Genomic DNA, 23,740 nt, shown 5'->3' with positions numbered 1-23,740 from the left:
TTATATAAACGCCGTCTCGTAAACTTTGTGCACTTGAAGTCTGTTTTGATCAGAAAGATACTAAATAAAGATATTCGGCGATATTATTGTGGTATGTCAATCATCGATTTTTAATATGGTTTTAACATTTGCATGATAAGGACCAATTTTGATAAAAATAATTAGAAATATTTATCCATTTAGACCAGTTTATTAAGCATGAGCACAATAATTCACTATACTATAATTATGCAATTAAATAAGATTCGAGTATTGCCGGCTGACCTATATGCAATCGTTTATTTTCATGTTTCTTGTGTTTTTCTATTCTGTAAATATAGATATCTGAGTAATAATATCACATAAAGCAAAATAAGCCACGAAATCTGGCGCAACACCCCGTAATTGATTTGCTTATGATGTAGCTAAGAACTGCGCAGAAAAAGGCATCCGCTACTTTTTATCTCATAAAGATAACTTTTGATCGTTCATAAACATCGACCACAATCAACGCCGTATATCTTTTTAAAAGATATTTCTTGTTTCAGAGTACAGCCCCCGGTACAGCCCCACATGAAACGGTTATTTAGTATACTGTAACCTTGTTTGCGCTGTTAAATTAGTGACTTTTACAACTACTATAATATTCTAAGGACAATTTTATGCGCCAAATCCAAAATAAATATTTCATAACTATTTACTTTGAAACTCACTTATCCGATTTTTCACCTTGATGTTTTGATCATCTAATTTTCGTAAGTTAATTGTATTATCTGTTCTAATTGTTTAAATTATTATAACAATAAAACTTCTTAAATGATCACATTCACATTAATTTTGCCAGACGGGCCAGAGCCTTCACGCGACGTTAGTCCAAATAATTAGACGTAGTCTACTGATGTATATTTATGGGAGTACAGGCTACATCAGTCATCACATTTGGATTACGTTAACAATATTGAAAATTAGGGCATTTTGTTCAGCATTGTTTTCAATTATTATTGTATCAACATTCGAATGATGTCATGCTCTTTTCAACCCTGTGTCAATGATTGCTGCACAAAAAGTTATATACTTTTCTTCAATGGTAAAGGGTTTGACTGGTTAGAGTGTTTTTCCACACTGGGGTCATGTACAAATTTGTAGTTGACTGTTGGAATTAAGGCCTGTTATTGTTAAGTCAAGTTACAATTACCGGATCATTACCCATAGCGGATCACATTGATGTTCAAGACTGCGTATCGCGATAAATAGTTCACATTTTTAGATGATATTTTGCACACAGAATCTTCAAGGCCTGTTCTTTAAAACGCATTGAGTCGTAATCGGAGCTACTCTTCATCAAACAATCCGATATGTTTTGCTGAGATGTTTATACGACTTTGTTGACTTCCGTCTCGTTTCCGAATCGAGGTTGAACATTTTTCACGGCCACATGCTATAACTCTGTTGGAAAGTAAAAAGCTGACGCATTAATTTAAAGGCCATTTCTTTCTGCCTGCAAAAGTCCATTTCAGTTTTGATTCGTGTTTAAGATTTTGTAACACCTTAAATGAAATGAAGAATTAGGTCAATAACGGATCATGCGTGATAATATGAGTATTGATACATGTAATATATTAAATTAAAATATATGCAAATCTTGTTGATTCTTACAATAAATGATCTCAATCATAATGTTTTATTTATGTTCCATGTTCAATATCGATGATTAGATATGATTCAAACAATTTACATCGTTTATAAGATGCCCATATCTTTTCGATCTTGTGGGGTTTTCAACAGATAATTCACACAAGAACACCATGCGTAAATTGTGGATGCAAGATCATATATAAAAAACAATTAATAACAAAAAATGAATAATATTTATAACTGGCAATGTAACTTGGTCATTGTAATCTACACATATCATGTTTCGATAGTTCAAATAGAGTGTTAGATGCCCGCCTGTGTGGTTACAGTCACGTGATCCGTTATGGCTACAACTGATCCGTTAATGCATGAATTCTGCGGCGAAAAAAAAGGTATCACAAATACATTTTGCCTTTGTTTAAAAATAAGACTGTGCTGAATCAGTTAGCAAAGGTAATATTTAATCAAACTGGTGTAAAAGAAGTCTCAAAACATTTATTGCTTTTCACCAGAACAATTTAATTACGCTTCTGATCCGGTAATGGTAACTTGACTGTACTATGATTATTAGACTCTTTAGGCCTTTAATGAGTTGCGGTCTTCATTAAATTAGGAATAATGAAGCTTGTTACAGACTTTAATAATTTGATAATTTAACAACTCGTGTATTAATTTAATATTAAGTGATTTAATTGTTGGCAACTCCCTCTCTGTCTTACTATGTACTTGTATATTGTTAATTTCCTTGTTGTATGACAAATAGATTCAGCTTTGTTTACCTTAAGTTCTGTCTTTCCATGACTGTAAGTAAAAAAAAATCCTGAGCTCCACCAGGGTTCTTCCAGATGGTAACCAGGCACTCTGGCTAATAGGCTATAAGATCTAGCCCAACCGAATTGCTGTTGGAAGTGACCTTATTTCACTACTGTATCCCCCAGACACATGTCTAGTTGTTTTTGTACTGGGCCAAACAAAAAAAATTGTGTGGTTCGGCGAACCTGACCCTGCCTACGATTTTGGTCCCGACCCTAATTTTTTTCGTCTTGTATAAAAAAAATCTCGGAAAAAATCCCGATATCTTTCGATAGTGCCGGAAAACAACAGCCCATTTGCCACTTCTGCTTTCGTTATCAATCATCCGATTTTATGTGTTTTTCCCATTTCTATGCTAAAATAATGGATTCTGCTAGCGATTTGATTGATATCTTCAGGCTAAAATGTGAACACACAGCAGAGCTTCAGCCTTTCAAATTTCTTAATTCATCTCTCTCATTTGAAATGATAGAAAGCCGTTTTTATGCCACCCAGAAGCAATGCTTTAGATCGCCCTGTCATCTTCAAAGACTGATGACAGTGAGGACGAGTGTGACATGTACCAGGCCCCCATCTGGGTCTACAATGTTTGCTCACACCTGACTGTCCAAAAACTTCATGTATGAGTACTATTGTATTAAAGCACCTAGAATGAACATTGACTTATGTTTTACATTTCATGTATTTCCACCACTTCTTCAGTCTTTGGATGTAACCCATGGAATTATGGGCATTTTATGAATCAATAGGACCATTGCATGGTTAACAAAATATATTAAAACCTTATGGCATGTGAGCCATCACAAAGACCAAAAAAATATATACCTACCTACCCTACCTAATGTTTTTGCAGCTGTTACCCGAACCACACAATTTTTTAGCTCATCTATTTTTTGAAAAAAAGAAGAGCTATTGTCATCATCTTGGCGTCCGCGTCCGGTTAAGTTTTGCGTTTAGGTCCACTTTTCTCATAAAGTATCAATGTTATTGCATTCAAACTTGGTACACTTACTTACTATCATGAGGGGACTGGGCAGGCAAAGTTAGATAACAGAATTATGTGCCCTTTTATGTAACTCTGACTGGCATTTTGACAGAATTATGTGCCCTTTTTATATTTAGAAAATTGAAAATTTGGTTAAGTTTTGTGTTTAGGTCCACTTTTTTCCTAAATTATCAAAGCTATTGATTTCATACTTGCAACACTTACTAAATATCATAAGGGGACTGTGCAGGCAAAGTTATGTAACTCTGACTGGCATTTTGAAGGAATTGTGGGCCCTTTATACTTAGAAAATTGAAAATTTGGTTAAGTTTTGTGTTTTGGTCCACTTTACCCCTATACATGTAGTATCATAGATATTGCTTTCATACTTGAAACACTCGCAAACTATCATAAGGGGACAGTAAAGGACAAGTTGCATAACTCTGGTTTTCATTTTTATGGAATTATGGCCCTTTTTTGACTTAGTAACTTTGAATATATGGATAAATTTTGTGTTTAGATCCACTTTACATGTACTTCTAAAGCATCAAGGCTATTGCTTTCCAACTTCAAATACTTTCATGCTATCATGAGGGTACTGTACCTGCAAGTTGAATTTTACCTTGACCTTTGAATGACCTTGACTCTCAAGGTCAAATTATTAAATTTTGCTAAAATTGCCATAACTTCTTTATTTATGATTAGATGTGATTGATACTTTGACAAAACAACTCTTACCTGACATACCACAATAGACTCCCCCCAAACCATCCCCCACGCCCCTCCCCCTAAATCCCCCCCCAAAATTATTATTTTTGTTATTATTTTTTTAAATCATCTAATAAATGACCACCACACCCTCACACTATACACCCCCCCCCCCCTAATTTTTTGGAACATGGTTAAAAAACACAAATATTTAATTGTTTTTATTAACCAGGTTTTCCGAAGGAAAAAAATGGTTATTAGATTGGCGAATGCGGGCGGGCGGGCTGGCGGGCGGGCGGAACAAGCTTGTCCGGGCCATAACTTTGTCGTTCATTGTGAGATTTTAAAATCATTTGGCACATTTGTTAACCATCATTAGACGGTGTGTCGCGCGAAAAAATTACGTCAATATCTCCAAGGTCAAGGTCACACTTTGAGTTCAAAGGTAAAAAATAGCCATAAATGAGCTTGTCTGGGCTATAACTATGTCATTTATTATGAGATTTTAAAATCATTTGGCACATTTGTTCACCATCATGGGACGGTGTGTCGCACGAAAGAATCACGTCAATATCTCCAATGTCAAGGTCGCCATGACTAAAAATAGATTTATTTTAAAACAAACTTTCAAAGGGGGTTAATTTTGTTTGTTCATTTCAAAAGTTCAGTTTTAGTTGTCTCCCTTTATCAGATTTTTTTTCACAATGAAAACCTGGTTTTGTGACAATTTTGTCCCTTGTTTTATTTTTGAAATACCGTCCAACCATCCCACCCAAGAACCACCCCCCTCAAACAAAAAAATAATTATTTTTTTGCATTTTTCTTTGCATTTTTGGAAGATAATGTAATTAATGACCACACCCCCAGACTATACACCCCCTCTCCACTCCACCCCTCCCTCCTTTGTGATTGAAATTGAGATAGGTCCCTTCACCTTTAAAAAGTTTAAAAAGATGAGCGGTCTGCACCGCAAGGCGGTGCTCTTGTTGTGTTTTTTTGCCCTACCCTACTACAAACTGAACAATTTTTCTGATGGGTTAAGCTAACCTTGGCATTTCTAAAGTTAAGCTACTGTTGTCAGTCTAGCATCCGTCGTAACACTGTCAACTTTGAGCTTGTTGTTGTTGCCATTCCAGAGGCAATATTTTTAATCCAAACTTCATTATTTATTTTGAGAAAATCTATACCAAGTTTGAATCAGGTCATGTGTGTCCAAAAACTAGGTCATCAACATGTCAATAATAGAAAAAAGACATTTGTTACCACTCTTGAAGCCACATTATAAGCCACAGTCTTGAAAAAGCTTAGGCTGAAATTGATATGTAACGGTCTTAAACCAAATTTCCTATCTAATTTGTATTCATTAATGCAGTTTAAAGTTATAATATTCAGGTAAATGATAATGTCATGAGAAATAAATTCACATAATAATGTATCATTCATGCATGATAATCAATGCAGAAAGAAAATACCGGTATCATGTAGATACAATAATAATGATTGTTAAGTGTGTTATTATTTTTGGTCATGTATACATCTTCAAGAGATATTTATTGTTTTTATTCAAATAAAAAATGTGCTGCTTGTAAGTAAAATAAATCTTTATCATTTGATAGCTTTGAATATGCATGGAAAATTGTATTTTTTTAATTGATTATTTTAGATTGCCTTTCGCATTCTTATTTTTAGGAAACATGGATGACACAAGCAGCAGAATTTCGAATATCCACTTAAATGATAATCAAGGTATATCACGCTTATACAAATTGTGATTATTTGTTAAAATAGCTGTTGAGTTTTGTCTTCCAAAATACAACAAGAGTGCCAAACTGCCACAAGATACGCCCGTTTGAAGGTTTTGGACACCATTCCCAATGCTTGAAATGCACTAAGTGACCTTGAGACCTAGTTATTTACCCGGCATGACCCATATTTGAACATGACCTAGATATCATTTAGACGTAACATCTGACTAAATTCGGTGAAGATCAGATGCAAACTACTTAAATTAGAGAGCGGACCCCATGCTATATACTTGAAATGCACTAAGTGACATCGTGACCTCGTTTTTGACCCGGCATTAACATATTTGAACTTGACCTACATATCATCTAGACACAACTTCTTACCAAAAAAGGTGAAGATCGGATGAAAACTACTTCAATTAAAGAGCGGACACCATGCTTAATGCTTGAAATGCACTCAGTGACCTCATGACCTCGGTTTTGACCTTGCATGACCCATATTTGAACTTGTCCTACATATCATCTAGACACAACTTCTGACCAAATTAGGTGAAGATCGGATGAAAACAACTTCAATTAGAAAGCGAACACCATGCTAAATGCTTGAAATGCACTAAGTGACCTCATGACCTCGGTTTTGACCCTACATGACCCATATTTGAACTTGTCCTACATATCATCTAGACACAACTTCTAACCAAATTAGGTGAAGATCGGATGAAAACAACTTCAATTAGAGAGCGGACACCATGCTAAATGCTTGAAATGCACTAAGTGACCCCATGACCTCGTTTTTGACCCTGCATGACCCATATTTGAACTTGACCTACATATCATCTAGACACAACTTCTGACCATATTAAGTGAAGATCGGATGAAAACTACTTCAATTAGAGAGCGGACACCATGATAAATGCTTGAAATGCACTAAGTAACCTCGTGACCTTGTTTTTGAACCAGCATGACCCATTTTCGAACGTGACCTACATATCATCCAGACACAACTTCTGACCAAATTAGGTGAAGATCGGATGAAAACTACTTCAATTAGAGAGTGGACACCATGATAAATGCTTGAAATGCACTAAGTGACCTCGTGACCTAGTTTTTGACCGGGCATGAGCCATATTTGAACTTGACCTTCATATCATCTAGACACAACTTCTGACCAAGTTTGGTGAAGATCGGGTGAAAACTACTTCAATTAGAGAGCGGACACCATGCTTAATCCTTGAAATGCACTAAGTGACCCCGTGACCTAGTTTTTGACCCAGCATGACCCATATTCGAACTTGACCTAGATATTGTCCAGACACAACTTCTGGCCAAGTTTGGTGAAGATCGGATGAAAACTATTTGAATTAGAGAGCGGACACTGCTGTGGACGCTGCCCGCCAAGGGTGAAACTATAATACGTCCCGTTTTTTAAAACCGGCGTATAAAAAAGTATTTTTACCACCTTAGCGAATATTTTTAATAGAAATGAATGATGTGTTACTGAAATTCTGCATACATGGTGCCTTATTTATTGGTGTTATTAAGTGGAAAAAAGCTGTAAAAAAATAAAAAATCCTAATGGACAAAAAAACACACAGCTCTCTTGTATACTCAGAGCTCCAGATAAGGTTTTGTGAAATTCTTAAATTACTACCAGATTTTCAAAAATAATTCTTAACTCTGAAATTTTATTCTTAACGTTACTACTAAGTTTTGGAAAATAATTCTTATTTTTTCTAAATGACCTAAAAATAAATAATAATGGTTATTTTCATGAAAAAAAAAATCGAAAAAAAAATACTAGCAACTTTATTTATGCGAGTTCAACAGTGTCTTTTCAGTATTATACAATTTTATTTTTCAAATACCTTCATATGCCCAAACTGTGCTTAGATTGCATGCCTTAGATGAATTTTTACATATTTCACAATTAAAACGCGTCTCCCCTTCAATCTTTTCAACGATTAGCCACGGGACTTGTCCCTTCTACTCTTTCAATGTTTTTTTGTGTTTAAGTTTGGACCCATCGTGTCGCGTTTTTGTTTAGCTTTTCCAACTGTGTCGGCAACTGAACATACAACATCGTATAAGATCTTTTCTATAATGTTTTTCTAAACATTTAACTTCGGCTCACTTTGCGTTCAATATGTTAAAAGCGTGTTTTTGGACGCTTTGCAGTTTTTTAGGACGTTCTCTGGGCGCCGCCATTGTTTTTTGACAGATAGACTGTATACGCCGCTTTTATTGGAAAAAATGCGCTTTGTTATACAAACCCGATAACCATTCTATATAAGCACCGCAAAGATCTTTAAAACGCAAAAAGAACTCAATAAAAAATCGATACGAACCGATGTAAAAATAATATTCGTAACTTGATTTTGTAATTCTTAATGGTATGTCAAAATTTTAAAATAAATACGTAACGGACTTGAAAATAATTCGTAATTACGAAAATACGACCCTTATCTGGAGCTCTGATACTTAATGATTCCTGTATTAGAGGGTTCAGCCAGCCCAGGGGGTGATGCCCAGGAGCAGTTCAGCCGCCTCATCTCCAAGGGTAAGAGACTCGTCAGTGAGGGTCGTATACAGGAGGCCCTGCAATACAATAAGAAGGCACTGCAGATATGCTACAGCGAGAAACTGGCCAAGAAAATAAAGAAGATGGAGGTAAGTGAAATGATATGATCTGGTTTGGTTTCAAAATGTTGGTTCAATTGACACGATGCTCCTTTACCATTAAAATGGAGTACTATTCAGCTTCTCTATGAAGTGTTTGTTGCGTGGCCCCTGTTCATGTGGAGAAGTGGTTTGATTGATACCAGTGTTCCAGTGTAAAACTACCACATGGAATCCCTGTTAATTGTAAAGGTCTATGTACTCCATTGAAGATATATCTTACAAAAGTTTTAAATGTAAGTGTAAGCACGAAAAGAATTCATGAAACACTGTGGGATATAGACCTTTCTTATTGCATGCAGCACCCTCAAACACCATTTAATTTCTTGAAATAATCTGGAAATTTGTTTCTCTAACTTGGAAAAGTAACTTTACCACGCCAATTGGGGGAAAAAAAAGCGAAAACACTGAAATCGGGAAAATTTGGATCATGAAATCACCAGATTTGAAATAATGGGTCTTTTTTAACTGCTGGTACTTAATACCACAAACAATTGCCCTCGACAAAATTCCAAAAGGGAAAGGAAGTTGCGTCAAATTTGTTCAGAAAGCGTATTATCTCTGCAAGTACAATGAGCACTGAAACTGGACCATTAAGCAATTTTTTAAAAGGCATGTACAGAATATTTAGATATGTTTGTAAAATTAAGTACCAGCAGTTAAAAAAAACGGAAAGAAAGTGATCACCTGAAGTTGAATTTGTAATTTTATGCTCCCCCAAAAAATTTGAGGGGGGAGCATATAGTCGCCGCTTCGTCTGTCCGTCCGTGTGTCCTTCCGTGCACAATTTTTGTCCGGGCTATTTCTCAGCATCTAATGACTGGAATTAAATAAAACTTTATGGGAAGCTTTACTACCAAGAGGAGATGTGCATATTATCAGCGGGTTCTGGTAGGATGATTTTTTTACAGAGTTATGGTCCTTTGAAATTTTCCATTAACTGTACATATAGGGCAATTCTTGTCCGGGCTATTTCTCAGCAACTAATGACCGGAATTCGATGGAACTTTATGGAAAGCTTCACTATTAAGAGGAGATGTGCATATTATAAGCCGGTTCTGGTCGGATGATCTTTCACAGAGTTATGGCGCTTTGAAATTTTCCATTAACTGTACATATAGTGCAATTCTTGTCCGGGCTATTTCTCAGCAACTAATGACCGGAATTCATTGAAACTTTATGGGTAGCTTCACTACCAAAAGGAGATGTTCATATTATTAGCAGGTTCTGGTCAGATGATTTTTCACAGAGTTATGGCCCTTTGAAATTTTTCATTAACTGTACATATAGTGCAATTCTTGTCCGGGCTATTTCTCAGCAACTAATGACCGGAATTCAATGAAACTTTATGGGAAGCTTCACTACCAAGAGGAGATATGCATTTTATCAGCGGGTTCTGGTCAGATGATTTTTCACAGAGTTAATGCCCTTTGAAATTTTATGTAAAAAAGTTATTGTCCCCCCAACTACTGCAGGGCTCGAATTTAACTTTTCTTTCTACTAGCAAAACATTGCTAGCAGCTTAAATACCAGCTCGCAAAATCAAAAACATTCTCGCAAATTTTGCTGGAAACATAAATAAAAGCAAGTTTGGACATTAGTTTAGTACTATTAAAACTAAATAAAATATGACATAAACCACAAGTTTTGGTGTTATATATGAAGTTCTTTTTCCCACTTTTTCACTGTTTTCGTGGAAGAATTTAATTTCCGTTTTTTTTCTCAACTCAATGGTTAACTTTGCTTTATATTTCATATTGTTATTTCAATCTGTGGACAAAAAGAAACTAGTTATTTTTCGCTTCGACGACATGACTGTTCAGGTTTTTTGTCTTTTATAGTGAAATTGTGTGGATAATCGACTGTTTCATTATCTTTGTACCAATACCATCCGCATATATGTACTATAAGTATACCAGTCTACATACAAGGTGCGAGCTTCCGCATATGGGTATTCGGACGTCCTATTAATTGACCTGCGGTTAAGCATTGAGCGCATTTAGCAATATAATTTTTTTTTCACTATTTCTTCACTCGCAAAAAATTCTAGTGGCTTTAAACTTAACTCGCAATCTGTATTTTTCACTCGCATTTTGCGAGTGTGCGAGTGTTAATTTCGAGCCCTGTACTGTGCTCTCAAGATGTTTCCTTTTATCTGAATATATAGTGCAATATTGTGACAAAATAAACCTTTGGGGAGCATCACCCGTCTCTGACGGTTTCTTGTTTTATTTATTTATGTACAGGTAAGGACAAATTTCTATGCAATCCATTCATATCTTTCTGAGTGGCTTACCACACTGTAATAAAAATCCCATGTTAAGATTTGTTGTGATCAATACAGGCCTTTGTAACGTCAGTTGTCATTGTAAAGGTGTACATAAGGTCAGTTATCATTTTACAGGTGTATGTAAGGTCAGTTATCATTGTACAGGTGTACGTAAGGTCAGTTATCATTGTACAGGTGTACGTATGGTCAGTTATCATTGTACAGGTGTACGTTAGGTCAGTTGTCATTGTACAGGCGTATGAAAGGTCAGTTGTAATTGTAGATGTGTATGTAAGGTCAGTTATCATTGTACAGGTGTACATAAGGTCAGTTGTCATTGTACAGGCGTACGTAAGGTCAGTTGTCATTGTACAGGTGTACGTAAGGTCAGTTGTCATTGTACAGGCCTACGTAAGGTCAGTTGTCATTGTACAGGTGTACGTAAGGTCGGTTATAATTGTACAGGCGTACGTAAGGTCAGTTGTCTTTGTACATGTGTACAATGTATGTAAGGTCAGTAATCATTGTACAGGTGTATATAAGGTCAGTTATCATTGTACAGGTGTACATAAGGTCAGTTATCATTGTACAGGTGTATATAAGGTCAGTTATCATTGTACAGGTGTACATAAGGTCAGTTATCATTGTAAAGGTGTACGTAAGGTCAGTTGTCATTGTACAGGTGTATATAAGGTCAGTTATCATTGTACAGGTGTAAGGTCAGTTATCATTGTACAAGCTTACGTTAGGTCAGTTACAATTGTACAGGCATATGTAAGGTCAGTTGTTATTGTACAGATGTATGTAAGGTCAGTTGTCATTGTACAGAAGTAGGTAAGGTCAGTTGTCATTGTACAGGAGTACATAAGATCAGTTGTCATTGTACAGGTGTACGTAGGGTCAGTTGTCATTGTACAGGTGTACGTAAGGTCAGTTGTCATTGTACAGGTGTACATAAGGTTAGTTGTCATTGTACAGGTGTATATAAGGTCAGTTGTCATTGTACAGGTGTACATAAGGTCAGTTATCATTGATACAGGTGTATATAAGGTCAGTTGTCATTGAACAGGTGTACATTAGGATTGTTGTTGTACAGCCATACGTTAGGTTGATTGTCATTGATACAGGGGTATGTATGGTCAGTTTTGATTTTACAGGCATACATAAGGTTGGTTGTGATTGATACAGGCATGCTCAAGGTCGTTTATGATTGTACAGGTGTACATAAGATCTGTTGTCATTGTACAAACATACGTAATTCCTGTTGTCATTGATACAGGCGTACCTGGCTGCCCACGGGTCAGAGAGTGAGGATGAGGACAACGGCATGATGCACCTAGGCAAGGGCTTCTACCTGTATGAGACCCTCTACCACAGCCTGTATGCTCATCAGCAGGAGGGCGTTCTCTGGCTCTGGTCTCTTTACCGCAGGAACAAAGGGGGAATACTCGGAGATGACATGGGGTAACCAGTAGCTCCTGTAGAATGCAGTGATGATGCTAGCATTATGAAATGGGGAATACTCAAAAAAAATGACATGGGGTAACCTCTATCTTTTCAATGGAGAGTGTTTGTGCTAGCATTTGTTAACCAGGTTTTCCAAAGGAAAAAAATGGTTATTAGATTGGCGAATGCGGGCGGGCTGGCTGGCTGGCTGGCGGGCGGGCGGAACAAGCTTGTCCGGGCCATAACTATGTCGTTCATTGTCAGATTTTAAAATCATTCGGCACATTTGTTCACCATCATTGGACGGTGTGTCGCGCGAAATAATTACGTCGATATCTCCAAGGTCAAGGTCACACTTTGAGTTCAAAGGTCAAAAATGGCCATAAATGAGCTTGTCCTGGCCATAACTATGTCATTCATTGTGAGATTTTAAAATCATTTGGCACATTTGTTCACCATCATGGGACGGTGTGTCGCACGAAAGAATCACGTCAATATCTCCAATGTCAAGGTCGCCACGACTAACAATAGATTTTTTTTTAAAACAAACTTACAAAGGGGGTTAATTTTGTTTGTTCATTTCAAAAGTTCAGTTTGAGTTTTCTTCCTTTATCAGATTTTTTTTTCACAATGAAAACCTGGTTTTGTGACAATTTTGTCCCTTGTTTGCATTTGTGTCCCTTCATTATGGAAATATCCTAGTCAGTAATAGCACAAATGGCAGTCATCAAAATTTGCAATTCACTATACAAGCCAGAATTCCTATGTTATTGATTGAGACCAGAAAATGCTAAAAGTCAACTTTTAGGACATAAAGAATCCAGGGAAAACATGATTTTTTTATCACTAATTTAGGAGGGAAATGGTTCATCAGTATATTTAGCTCTACTGCCAAAGGCAAAAGAGCTTATGGGATGGCATGGTGTTCGTCTGTGTGTGTGTGCGTGATTGCATTAGACTTTTCTTGTTTATCCTATAAAGTCCACAGTTTTTATCCGATTCTTTTCAAACTTGTTCAATGTCGTTATGCTAATCAGGACTCGAACCCTATTGATTTTCAGGTCACTGGGTCAAAGGTCAAGGCCACAGTGACTTGCAATAGTAAAATGGTTTCCGGATGATAGCTCAAGAATGCTTAGGCCTAGGATCATGAAACTTCATAGGTACATTGATCATGACTGTCTGATGACCCCTTTTCATTTCAGGTCACTAGGTCAAAGGTCAAGGTCACAGTGACTCTCAATAGTAAAATGGTTACTTTTTCTTGTTTATCCGATAAAGTCCACAGTTTTCACCCGATTCTTTTCAAACTTGTTCAGTGTCTTTATATTAATGAGGACTCAAACCCTATTGATTTTCAGGTCACTGGGTCAAAGGTCAAGGTCATAGTAACTCGAAATAGTAAAATGGTTTCCAGATATTAACTTAAGAATGCTTAGGCCTAGGATCATAAAACTTCATACGTACATTGATCATGATTGGCTGATGACCCCTATTAATTTTCAGGTCACTAGGTCAAGGTCACAGTGACTCGAAATAGTAAAATGGTTACTTTTTCTTGTTTATCCGATAAAGTTCACAGTTTTCATCCAATTCTTTTCAAACTTGTTCAGTGTCTTTATATTAATGAGGACTCAAACCCTATTGGTTTTCAGGTCACTGGGTCAAAGGTCAAGGTCACAGTGACACGAAATATTAAAATGGTTTCCAGATGTTAACTCAAGAATGCTTAGGCCTAGGATCATGAAACTTCATAGGTACATTGATCATGACTGGCTGATGACCCCTATTTATTTTCAGGTCACTAGGTAAAAGGTCAAGGTCACAGTGACTCGAAATAGTAAAATGGTTGCTTTTTCTTGTTTATCGATAAAGTCCACAGTTTTCATCCGATTTTTTTCAAACTTGTTCAGTGTCTTTATATTTATGAGGACTCGAACCCTATTGATTTTCAGGTTACTGGGTCAAAGGTCAAGGTCACAGTGACTCGAAATAGTTAAATGGTTTCCAGATGTTAACTTGAGAATGCTTAGGCCTAGGATCATGAAACTTCATAGGTACATTGATCATAACTGGCTGATGACCCCTATTGATTTTCGGGTCACTAGGTCAAAGGTCAAGGTCACAGTGACTGGAAATAGTAAAATGGTTACTTTTTCTTGTTTGTCCGATAAAGTCCACAGTTTTCATCCGATTCTTTTCAAACTTGTTCAGTGTCTTCATATTAATGAGGACTCGAACCCTATTGATTTTCAGGTCACTGGGTCAAAGGTCAAGGTCACAGTGACTCAAAATAGTAAAATGGTTCCGGATGATAACCAAAAACTGCTTAGGACTAGGATCATGAAACTTTATAGTTACATTGATCATGACTGGCAGATGAACCCCTATTGATTTTCAGGTCACTAGGTCAAAGGTAAAGGTCACAGTGACTTGAAACAGTAAAATGGTTTCCGGATGATATCTCAAGAATGCTTACGCCGAGGATCATGAAACTTCATAGGTACATTGATTATGACTGGCATATGACCCCTATCAATTTTCAGGTCAAAGGTCAAGGTCACAGTGACTCAAAATAGTAAAATAGTTTCCGGATGATAACTCAAGAATAATAAGGCCTAGGATCATGAAACTTTATAGGTACATTGATCATGACTGGCAGATGACCCCTATTGATTTTCAGGTCACTAGGTCAAAGGTCAAGATCACAGTGACAAAAAACGTATTCACGCAATGCTGCCACTACAACTGACAGCCCATATAGGGCATGTTTTACAAACAGCCCTTGTTTAAAAAGAGCAATATTGAAAGCAATAAGTCCAGAATGACTTCCCCTTGAATATGGGAAAATTTTGAAATGCCGCTTTTTTATGCAATTAATTCCTCAGTTTTCATCCAATTTTTTCCATATTTGCACAGTATCTTTATATCAATGAGGACTTGAACCCATTGAATATGAGCAGTATCGGAGAAATAAATACACAATAATCTCCCCTTGAATTTGAGAAAATTCTCCTTGTTTGCGCGATTAAGTACACAGTTTCCATCTTATTCTTTCCAAACTTGCACAGTCTTTATAGCAGTAGAGCGATTCAGGCCCTCATGGGCCTCTTGTTCTATTTAGTTTTGTGTGAGAGCATATTTGCTTATTTATTTGAGCTGTATTGGGTTTATTGTAGTTTGAATCTGATTTAATTCCTTTGCCCATGTGATATTTAAACAAACTACAGGTTACAAAATCCACTAAAATAATGATTGCCTTTGGTGGTTAAAACATCTATTTTAAGAATTTTATGGATTGTTGCCATTTTTGTACTGCATAATTTAATTTGATAGAAATACATGGTGTAGTGTATGTTCATGATGTAATGACACATGGTACAAATTGGTACATGTATAGGCTGGGGAAGACTATCCAGGTGATAGCGTTCCTGTCGGGCATGTTTGACATGCAGAAGATCCAGACAGTGCTCATTGTGCTGCCTGTGGCACTCATGGTCAACTGGGAGAAGGAGCTTCAAAAGTGGTATGTAAACTCACTGGGGCCAGTGGTTGTATTATTTGCTTATGTGACAGGGCTTTTATACCCCTGGAAGGGTGTATATAGTAGTCACTCTGTTGGTCGATTTGTTAGTTGGGCAATCAGTTCAATAGTTTGTCTACGTGAAAATTCTAATAATATTGCTTTGCTCATGTCGGTCTGTCGGTTCGTCCACCAGGTGGTTGTCAGACTGATAACTCAAGAATGCTTGGGCCTAGGATCATGAAACTTCATAGGTACATTGATCATGACTCGCAAATGACCCCTATTGATTTTGAGGTCACTAGGTCAAAGGTCAAGGTCACGGTGACCCGAAATAGTAAAATGTTTTTTGAATGATAACTCAAGAACGCATTCGCCTAGGATCATGAAACTTCATGGGTAGATTGATCATGACTCGCAGATGACCCCTATTGATTTTGAGGTCACTAGGTCAAAGGTCACGGTGACCCGAAATAGTAAAATGGTTTCCGGATGATAACTCAAGAATGCATACGCCTAGGATCATGAAACTTCATGGGTAGATTGATCATGACTTGCAGATGAACCCTATTGATTTTGAGGTCACTAGGTCAAAGGTCAAGGTCATGGTTACCCAAAATAGTAAAATGGTTTTCGGATGATAACTCAAGAACGCATATGCCTAGGATCATGAAACTTCACAGGTAGATTGATCATGACTCGCAGATGACCCCTATTGATTTTGAGGTCACAAGGTCAAAGGTCAAGGTCACAGTGACCCGAAATAGTAAAATGATTTTCGGATGATAACTCAAGAACGCTTTTGCCTAGGATCATGACACTTCATAGGTACATTGATCGTGACTCACAGATGACCCCTATTGATTTTCAGGTCACTAGATCAAAGGTCAAGGTCACAGTGACAAAAAACGTATTCACACAATGGCTGCCACTACAACAGACAGCCCATATGGGGGGCATGCATGTTTTACAAACAGCCCTTGTTTGAAGTTTGTCATTAAATGCTTTTATATTGATAAATGTAAACATTGGATCTTAAAAGCTCCAGTAAAAAATAAAGAATAACATTTTTAAAAAGTAGCCGGTACCAGGGCTCGAACCAGTGACCCCCGGAGTCCTGGAATTATTTTGAAGTAAAAACGCATTAGCCCTCTCGATTATTCCGCCGGGTATACACAGTTTAAGTATTTTATACCTTATATAAGCAATCTGCGTAGTTTCGTAAATTTTAACGACAACAACAGAACTCTCCAAATTATTCAATTGTTTCGCGTTGCAACGCTTTATAATTTTTAGGTTTTAAAATCGTCAAAAGATACATATAATGGCTATATTGGACTATGGTTAATGTTCAGTAATACTGTTTCCTCACATATGTCATAACTAAAACGAAAATTTGCGAATCTGAAACAACTTTTTTCAATTTTGTCAATTTACCAAACCTTGAAAAGATCCCTTTAATTGATTTTATCTGGCAGTTTGCATGGGTGTTAATTAGAGCTGTATTGATTCAACCATCATTCGATTCAATTTCTATACCAAAACGGTCCGATTCCAGACCTGTTTACTTCTTCGGATTTGCCGTAGTTACTACGGATTATTTGGCTAAACTACGCACTACGGATGTGTACTGAAAAACGACGGATCCATCGATCAAAATGGTCAAATTTCAGTTTTAATCTTACTTTCGCTTATTTTCGGTCTTTGCGGGTAATTTATCAATCATAATCATTTTGGCGCTTGCGTAGTAAGAAACGTTTAAAATTCAAGCCTACCGGGGAACGAGTGCTGATCGAGCTTGTCGAGTCGTCACCGAACAACAACTGACTTGCGTATTGGTTCGCAAATTTAGCCGAATATATGCGATTTTACGTTGCAATCCAGAATACACATCTCTCTCTATTGCGGAGAATACCGACAATAGTCGATGTATCGGGATTGAGCACGCCTGTTTTTACACAAGTCCAAGATGACGGCAAGCAAACGAGAAATTGCGATTAACGGCGAAAATAATAAAAACCATTCAAATTAACAACGGATATCATATGGTCAATAGGGAATAATGTAATGCGTGTGTCAATTCACGAAAAATACTACGTTTGAGATAAAAATAAAAATAAAAAATATTTATCAGAAATATGCACCGTGAATGTGCGTCACGGAAACAAGTGTTGGAAAATTGTAGTTCAGTCTACTCACAAAGTAAAAGCATTTATTATAATGAGCATCGTTCGCAAAAGGAAAGAGACAAACATGATTTGATTTATATGTTAGTGGATCTGTGTAAACTCAGATTCATATGCATATTCTGCTTTATTATGTTTGTTACGCTGTACAGTTTAATGAAATAGCATTGAACTGAGGTTGTCAAGTGCACGATATTGAAAGGTAAACAAATAAAATATATTATTTTAACTCCATTTAATACATTATTAACACAACAAGAACACTTAAGGGTGTTTGTCAATATTTGTGTATGTTTTCCCCTTATGATATTTAATTTTTTTAAATACTGAATTAAATTAATAGCTACTCTTAAAGAGCTTATGATCAATGGTGTATTTAAGAATCTATAGATTATGTAAGTTTAATATGCATGTGGTTGGATATTAATTAAATATTGTCTTCATTGTAAGAAGATATTAAAGCAGCACTTAATAATATAACAATGCTGTCAAACATACACTTAAAAACAGTTTTAATTCTGTTACTTATAATCATATGTATAATGCTTAATGTTTCCCAATTTCATGGTTTATCGCGCCATTTTTCCCAATCCAAATGGCAAAGGCTGTAACAAATAAAAGCAAATAAAATCACTTAACAGATTTCATTATTAGCAAGTACATTCATCTAATGCTTTATGTACCGTTAAACTGATATGTGACCCAGTCATGGTGTTTTAATGCTCAAAATGATTGAAAAGGTTAAAACTACTGACAACAGCCCAAAACTACTGAGGGATGCCCTCCATACTACTGAGAAGCAATTGGTAGGGTAAACAGGTCTGCGATTCGATTATTTTTAATTTGATTCAAATTAAAGTATTTGCTGCCTATTTTGCGAACTATTTGATGTTTGGTTTGTCCAGGGCATGAATTAATATGTTTGGTTTTTGTTATTTACTTAATATGTTGTACATTTAACATGTTTAATTTTTTAAATAAAATTAAAAACACAAAATTGTTTTATAAGTAACAAATTCATTGAACAAAGCTTCCTGTTGAATTATTCTTAAATAACATAAAATGCATAATGTATCACATGTGTTTAACAGAAAAAAACACACAAAAAACATTAAAGTATTACAGAATGCACACAATTTAGTAAACCATATGTATTTAGGAAACAAATGAGATCAAAACATCACATGGGTATAATTTAATATAACAGTAACTTTCTGTTATCAACATGTAGGTTATGCAAATCTCATCTGAAATATCAACCGAGTGTTTTCTCTTTAATTAAATGTTGCCTCAAATTTGTAGTGCCTTCAGATTTAGGGTAACTTATGTCAATAAAACACGTTTTGCAAGTTGCTGTTGCATCAGAACCTTCGCGAAATCTGAAATGTTCCAAAACTGGTTGGAAAAGCCATTTTACCGGCTGTCGTAATGCTCAGCATGTTATTCAATATTCATTCATTCATTGGATGCCATATTGGCTATATACCTATCACAAGATGTATTACAAATGGCAAGAAAGTTTAGAAGACAAATTTGGAAAGTAAGGTTTAAGATGCAGATCAATAGGGATTGCAGTGAATCGAATCGAAATTGGCCGTATTGGTATCGAAATCGAGTCGGCGATGTTGAACCAGTTTTTCAGTGCATCAAACCGAATTGTTACAGCTCTAGTGTTAATACACTGCGTTTAGTCTATTGTCAAGGACGATTGACATGTTAATCACAGTTTGGCGTCTTGCTCCAGTGAATGATGAGAATCTTTGTAATACAGATAATTTAGTAAAACAATATGTCAGCAGCATAACAGTAAATTGACAGCAAAATCCCTTACACATTGACTTGCTCCGTCTGTCATCTGACCCTCTTTGTGCAGGGCTCCAGGCCTGAAGGTGGTTGCATTCCATGGCAACAGCAAGCGTGAGAAAGAGCGCGCCCTGCACCGGGTGCAGAAGAGGGGAGGGATATGCCTCACCACATATGGACTAGTCGTCACCAGCTGGGAAATGATGGGCCAAAAGGATGGGCGTGAATTTGTTTGGGTATTTCTACTTTGAACAATTTTTGAAAAACTAGTTTTGAGAAGTTACTTGAATTTTAAATAATGATTGCCCATTGGTCTTTCATAGTTATATGTTTGTAGCTGTTCCTTTATATCGCCTTCTGTTGAAAATGTATTGTTGCAAATTTTCCTAAGGCATTGGTCTTAACTAAGGATGTCAACCAATATCCGAATATTTGGTCCTGCACCGGATATTCGATTAGTATTTTCCAAATCGAATAATCGGAAGAAGAAAAATAAAAAAAATTAGTAATTTCAAAGACTTTGTTTTCGTGAAATTTGCTTCAAACATAAAAATTTGTTCCTCATCTCATAGTTTTTATTCCGGTAGTCGCGATAATGCGTCGCTATGGTGATGACAGTACACATGTCATAAATCCCGCTAATTGCCTACCTTTAGGAAACTTTAATTGACCAAAGACAGTCACTTTGTGTCAAAATTTTGATAGATGCATTTCGCATCGGCAATTAAACCACCGACCCGAACTTGATCTAATGACTCGAATTACATTAAAAATGATCAAGGATTAAATGAGTAAAAGAAAAGCCAACTTGGTGTAATAAAACAAATAAGAACTTTTTTTTTATTGACAAAAATCGCGTTCTTCAATCAAAAATTGTTTGTTTTTTGCTCTAATCAAATTGAGTAAATGGGTATGGTATGGTTACAATCACGTTGTCCTATCAAAAAAGCTTTTAGAAAATAATTTACTCAACATCTAATGAGTATTTGCGTATCATACGGTCCGAACTTTAATTAATTACTCAATATTCAATCAGGTACTTTACTTAAGGTTTTGGGAATTTAGCCCAATATGTACAATATAAAAAGTTTAAAAACAGTTTTTATCATTCAATTTTATCAATTACATCTAGCTATAAACATGATCAATATCAAAATAAACAAAAGTCACCCAAAATTATCAAATTTATATGAACATTTTGAAATTGTTGACGGTTTTAACACTGAAAGTTAGACGTGGCTGTTACCGTATCAACAAAATCAATTTGGAAATATTTTGTCACTTCCGGGGAACTTTCGGTAAAAACGAAAGTAGAATTCACGGAGTAATAGTATGGTAAACAAAGTTGATTTTTTTCAAACAGATGTTGACCGAATATCCAAATATTCGTTCGGAAAGATGACCGAATATTCCAATACCAAAATCGGTATTCGTTGCCATCCCTAGTCTAAACCCTTCTCCAAAATAACAAAAAAACAATAACGGATGCAACAGGTTACTAAAACTTGTTTAGTTGTTAACCTATTACAGTAACTGGTAGATTTAATGTTTATGCCACGTTCTCCTATTTTGATGCCCTTGAACAGTTTCATCACAATTTTTATATTATCTCTAAATTAATATTTCAAAATACAAACACAACCATTGATTTCATATTTACTAAATGTGATTCAGAAGTTTAACTGCTTAATTTGTTGCATCCCTAAAACACTACAATTATTGTCAGAAATATTTAGTCTTATAAATCCAACAGTAGGTATTGTCTGTAGCAGCCACTGCAGCCTGTATTTTCAGTGTATACAGATCATAAAATATCAGTGTATTGATTTTATTGTGTGGCCTGTTCGTGAAATAAGCCCCATGATTGGTTCCAGGACTACATGATTCTAGATGAAGGCCACAAGATCAAGAACCCAACAAAGACAAGTAAAGGAGTTCACGCAATCCCAGCCCAGCATCGCATTATTCTCACGGGCACGCCTGTACAGAACAACCTCAAGGAGCTCTGGGCTCTCTTTGACTTCGTGCACCAGGGCTCGCTGCTTGGAACACAGAGGACTTTCAAAATGGAGTTTGAAAATCCTATCACTAGGGTATGTGTGTGATTATGAAGTCTAATGTCTGTGGGTGGAGAATATATTGTATGTTATACATAAAGTATAATATCTGTGAGTTGACAAGGTATTGCATGTTTTACATAAAGTATAATATCTGTGAGTTGACAAGGTATTGTATGTAATACATGACGTCTAATGTCTGTGGGTTGTGAATATATTGCAGGGTTAGACAAATCCACTCGCCTGCTCGTAATTTTGAGTAGACATCGGCTCCGGACGAGTGAATATTCCAGCAGCGCTCGACCTGCAGGGCGAGTGGCATTTCTGGCCGAAAAGATCTAAATTTCAAGTTTTAACACATCTTTACCAAACAAAACAACGTTTTATCTGCGATTTAAAATTAACCGAATGTTGATTTCTCCACACTGCGATAAATTAAGTCCTGTTCCCGTTACGCGCTGATACCGGTATGTTCCGTGAATGTATCTTTTACAGTACGGTAAACGGTCTTTTAATACTGCTAAAAAATTCGCTATTGGCCAGTTTTAATGGATGAAAATGACAAAGACAAAACTGCCTGTTGTACACACAGAGGCTTGTTTGAGTTTAACAAAATGCCTTTCGGACTCTCCAATGCTCCTAAAGTGTAATCATAATGATTGTTACCATGAGGACAAAATGAAAAACAAACAAGTGAAAAGTGTGTTAAAACAGTTTATAAGCTTTATTGAAGCTCGTGAGTTAACAGTTCTATATGAAAATCAATAGAAAATCACAATAAAACATAATAGTTCTGATTTATTGCAGTTTTTGAATAAATTGCAGGGCAAGTACATATTTCAGCAGGGCAATTGAAAATTCTTAGCTACTCACCCTGCAGGGCAAGTTGCTGTAAACAATTTTGTTGACCCCTGGGCTCAATCACTTTAGTTTAGCCTGATATATTTAGCAGATTTTTCATGTGTAGGTGGCTTGTATACATATCTTTGTATTTCATCTGGAACCAGTTGGATCAAGTTTCTGTGTCGGGAAGTAGAAAAAAAACTGTTTCCGCGCAATAGCTTGAGTGTTTATATTGGTCTTATCTTAATGGATGTGTAATGGTAACATATATTGTTGTATGCAGATCTAGGAGCTTACAATGGCATTTTGATCAGCTGGATCATGATCAAATACACTGTTATTTTAAACGAAAAACTGTTTCTCTCAATAACTTGAGTTTTGGTAAAGGTTTTGCGCTGAATTTTATCTGAAGTGGCTTACATGCAGACCTACCTCGGGATTGCACAATCATATAAACTACATTAATTGCTAAAATATTGAAGACCTAGTTTGGTGTAGTTGCCATGCTTCTTTTATTTTAATCTATTGTTTTGACCTGTTGTTTGTAGAGAAAGATATATTTTATAATTTATTTGGGACAAAAATCACATTTCATACAGAAAAGGTAACATTCCCACAGTAATGTAACACTGGTTCCATGCATAGGACTGTAGAACAGGTAACATTCCCACAGTTATGATAACACTGGTTCCTTGCACAGGACTGTAGGACAGGTAACATTCCCACAGTTATGATAACACTGGTTCCATGCACAGGACTGTAGGACAGGTAACATTCCCACAGTAATAATAACACTGGTTCCATGCACAGGACTATAGGACTGTTGATTGTGGTTGTAACTCATGCTGTGTTCTGTGATGTCTGTGTCAGGCTCGTGAGAAGGACGCTACTGTTGGAGAGAAGCGCTTGGGTCTGGAGATGGCAGAGACACTCAAGGGCATGATCGCTCCCTACTTCCTGAGGCGCACAAAGGCAGAAGTGAAACTCCGCGAGCAGCACGCACAGTCTACCGACAACCAGGACCAGGCAAAACATGCTGTGTATGCTCTACTAAATAAATCCTCTTTGATAG

The 23,740-nt window shown here is 36.3% G+C and overlaps 1 protein-coding gene across 2 annotated transcripts in view; it reads left to right on the top strand.

Annotated features, from left to right (window-relative positions):
- Positions 1-602: 602 nt before the first annotated feature.
- The window catches only part of LOC127839403 (DNA excision repair protein ERCC-6-like), a 130,739-nt gene continuing 107,601 nt past the window's right edge, over positions 603-23,740 (top strand). Inside the window, exons 1-8 of one of the 2 annotated variants that reach the window (XM_052367771.1) lie at positions 603-734; positions 5,810-5,866; positions 8,363-8,532; positions 12,090-12,274; positions 15,657-15,782; positions 19,839-20,004; positions 21,643-21,861; positions 23,539-23,708. In XM_052367771.1, the coding sequence (XP_052223731.1) occupies positions 5,815-5,866; positions 8,363-8,532; positions 12,090-12,274; positions 15,657-15,782; positions 19,839-20,004; positions 21,643-21,861; positions 23,539-23,708 (1,088 nt within the window). In that variant the 5' untranslated portion in view covers positions 603-734; positions 5,810-5,814. The remainder of the gene's footprint in view (positions 735-5,809; positions 5,867-8,362; positions 8,533-12,089; positions 12,275-15,656; positions 15,783-19,838; positions 20,005-21,642; positions 21,862-23,538; positions 23,709-23,740) is intronic. The other variant, XM_052367774.1, reaches the window with a different exon arrangement.

The sequence above is a fragment of the Dreissena polymorpha genome, chromosome 1 (assembly GCF_020536995.1).
Source record: "Dreissena polymorpha isolate Duluth1 chromosome 1, UMN_Dpol_1.0, whole genome shotgun sequence".
Taxonomy (NCBI): Eukaryota; Metazoa; Mollusca; class Bivalvia; order Myida; family Dreissenidae; genus Dreissena; species Dreissena polymorpha.
The sequence above is the reverse complement of the archived record's forward strand: the minus strand, read 5'-3'. Positions and strand labels throughout refer to the sequence as shown.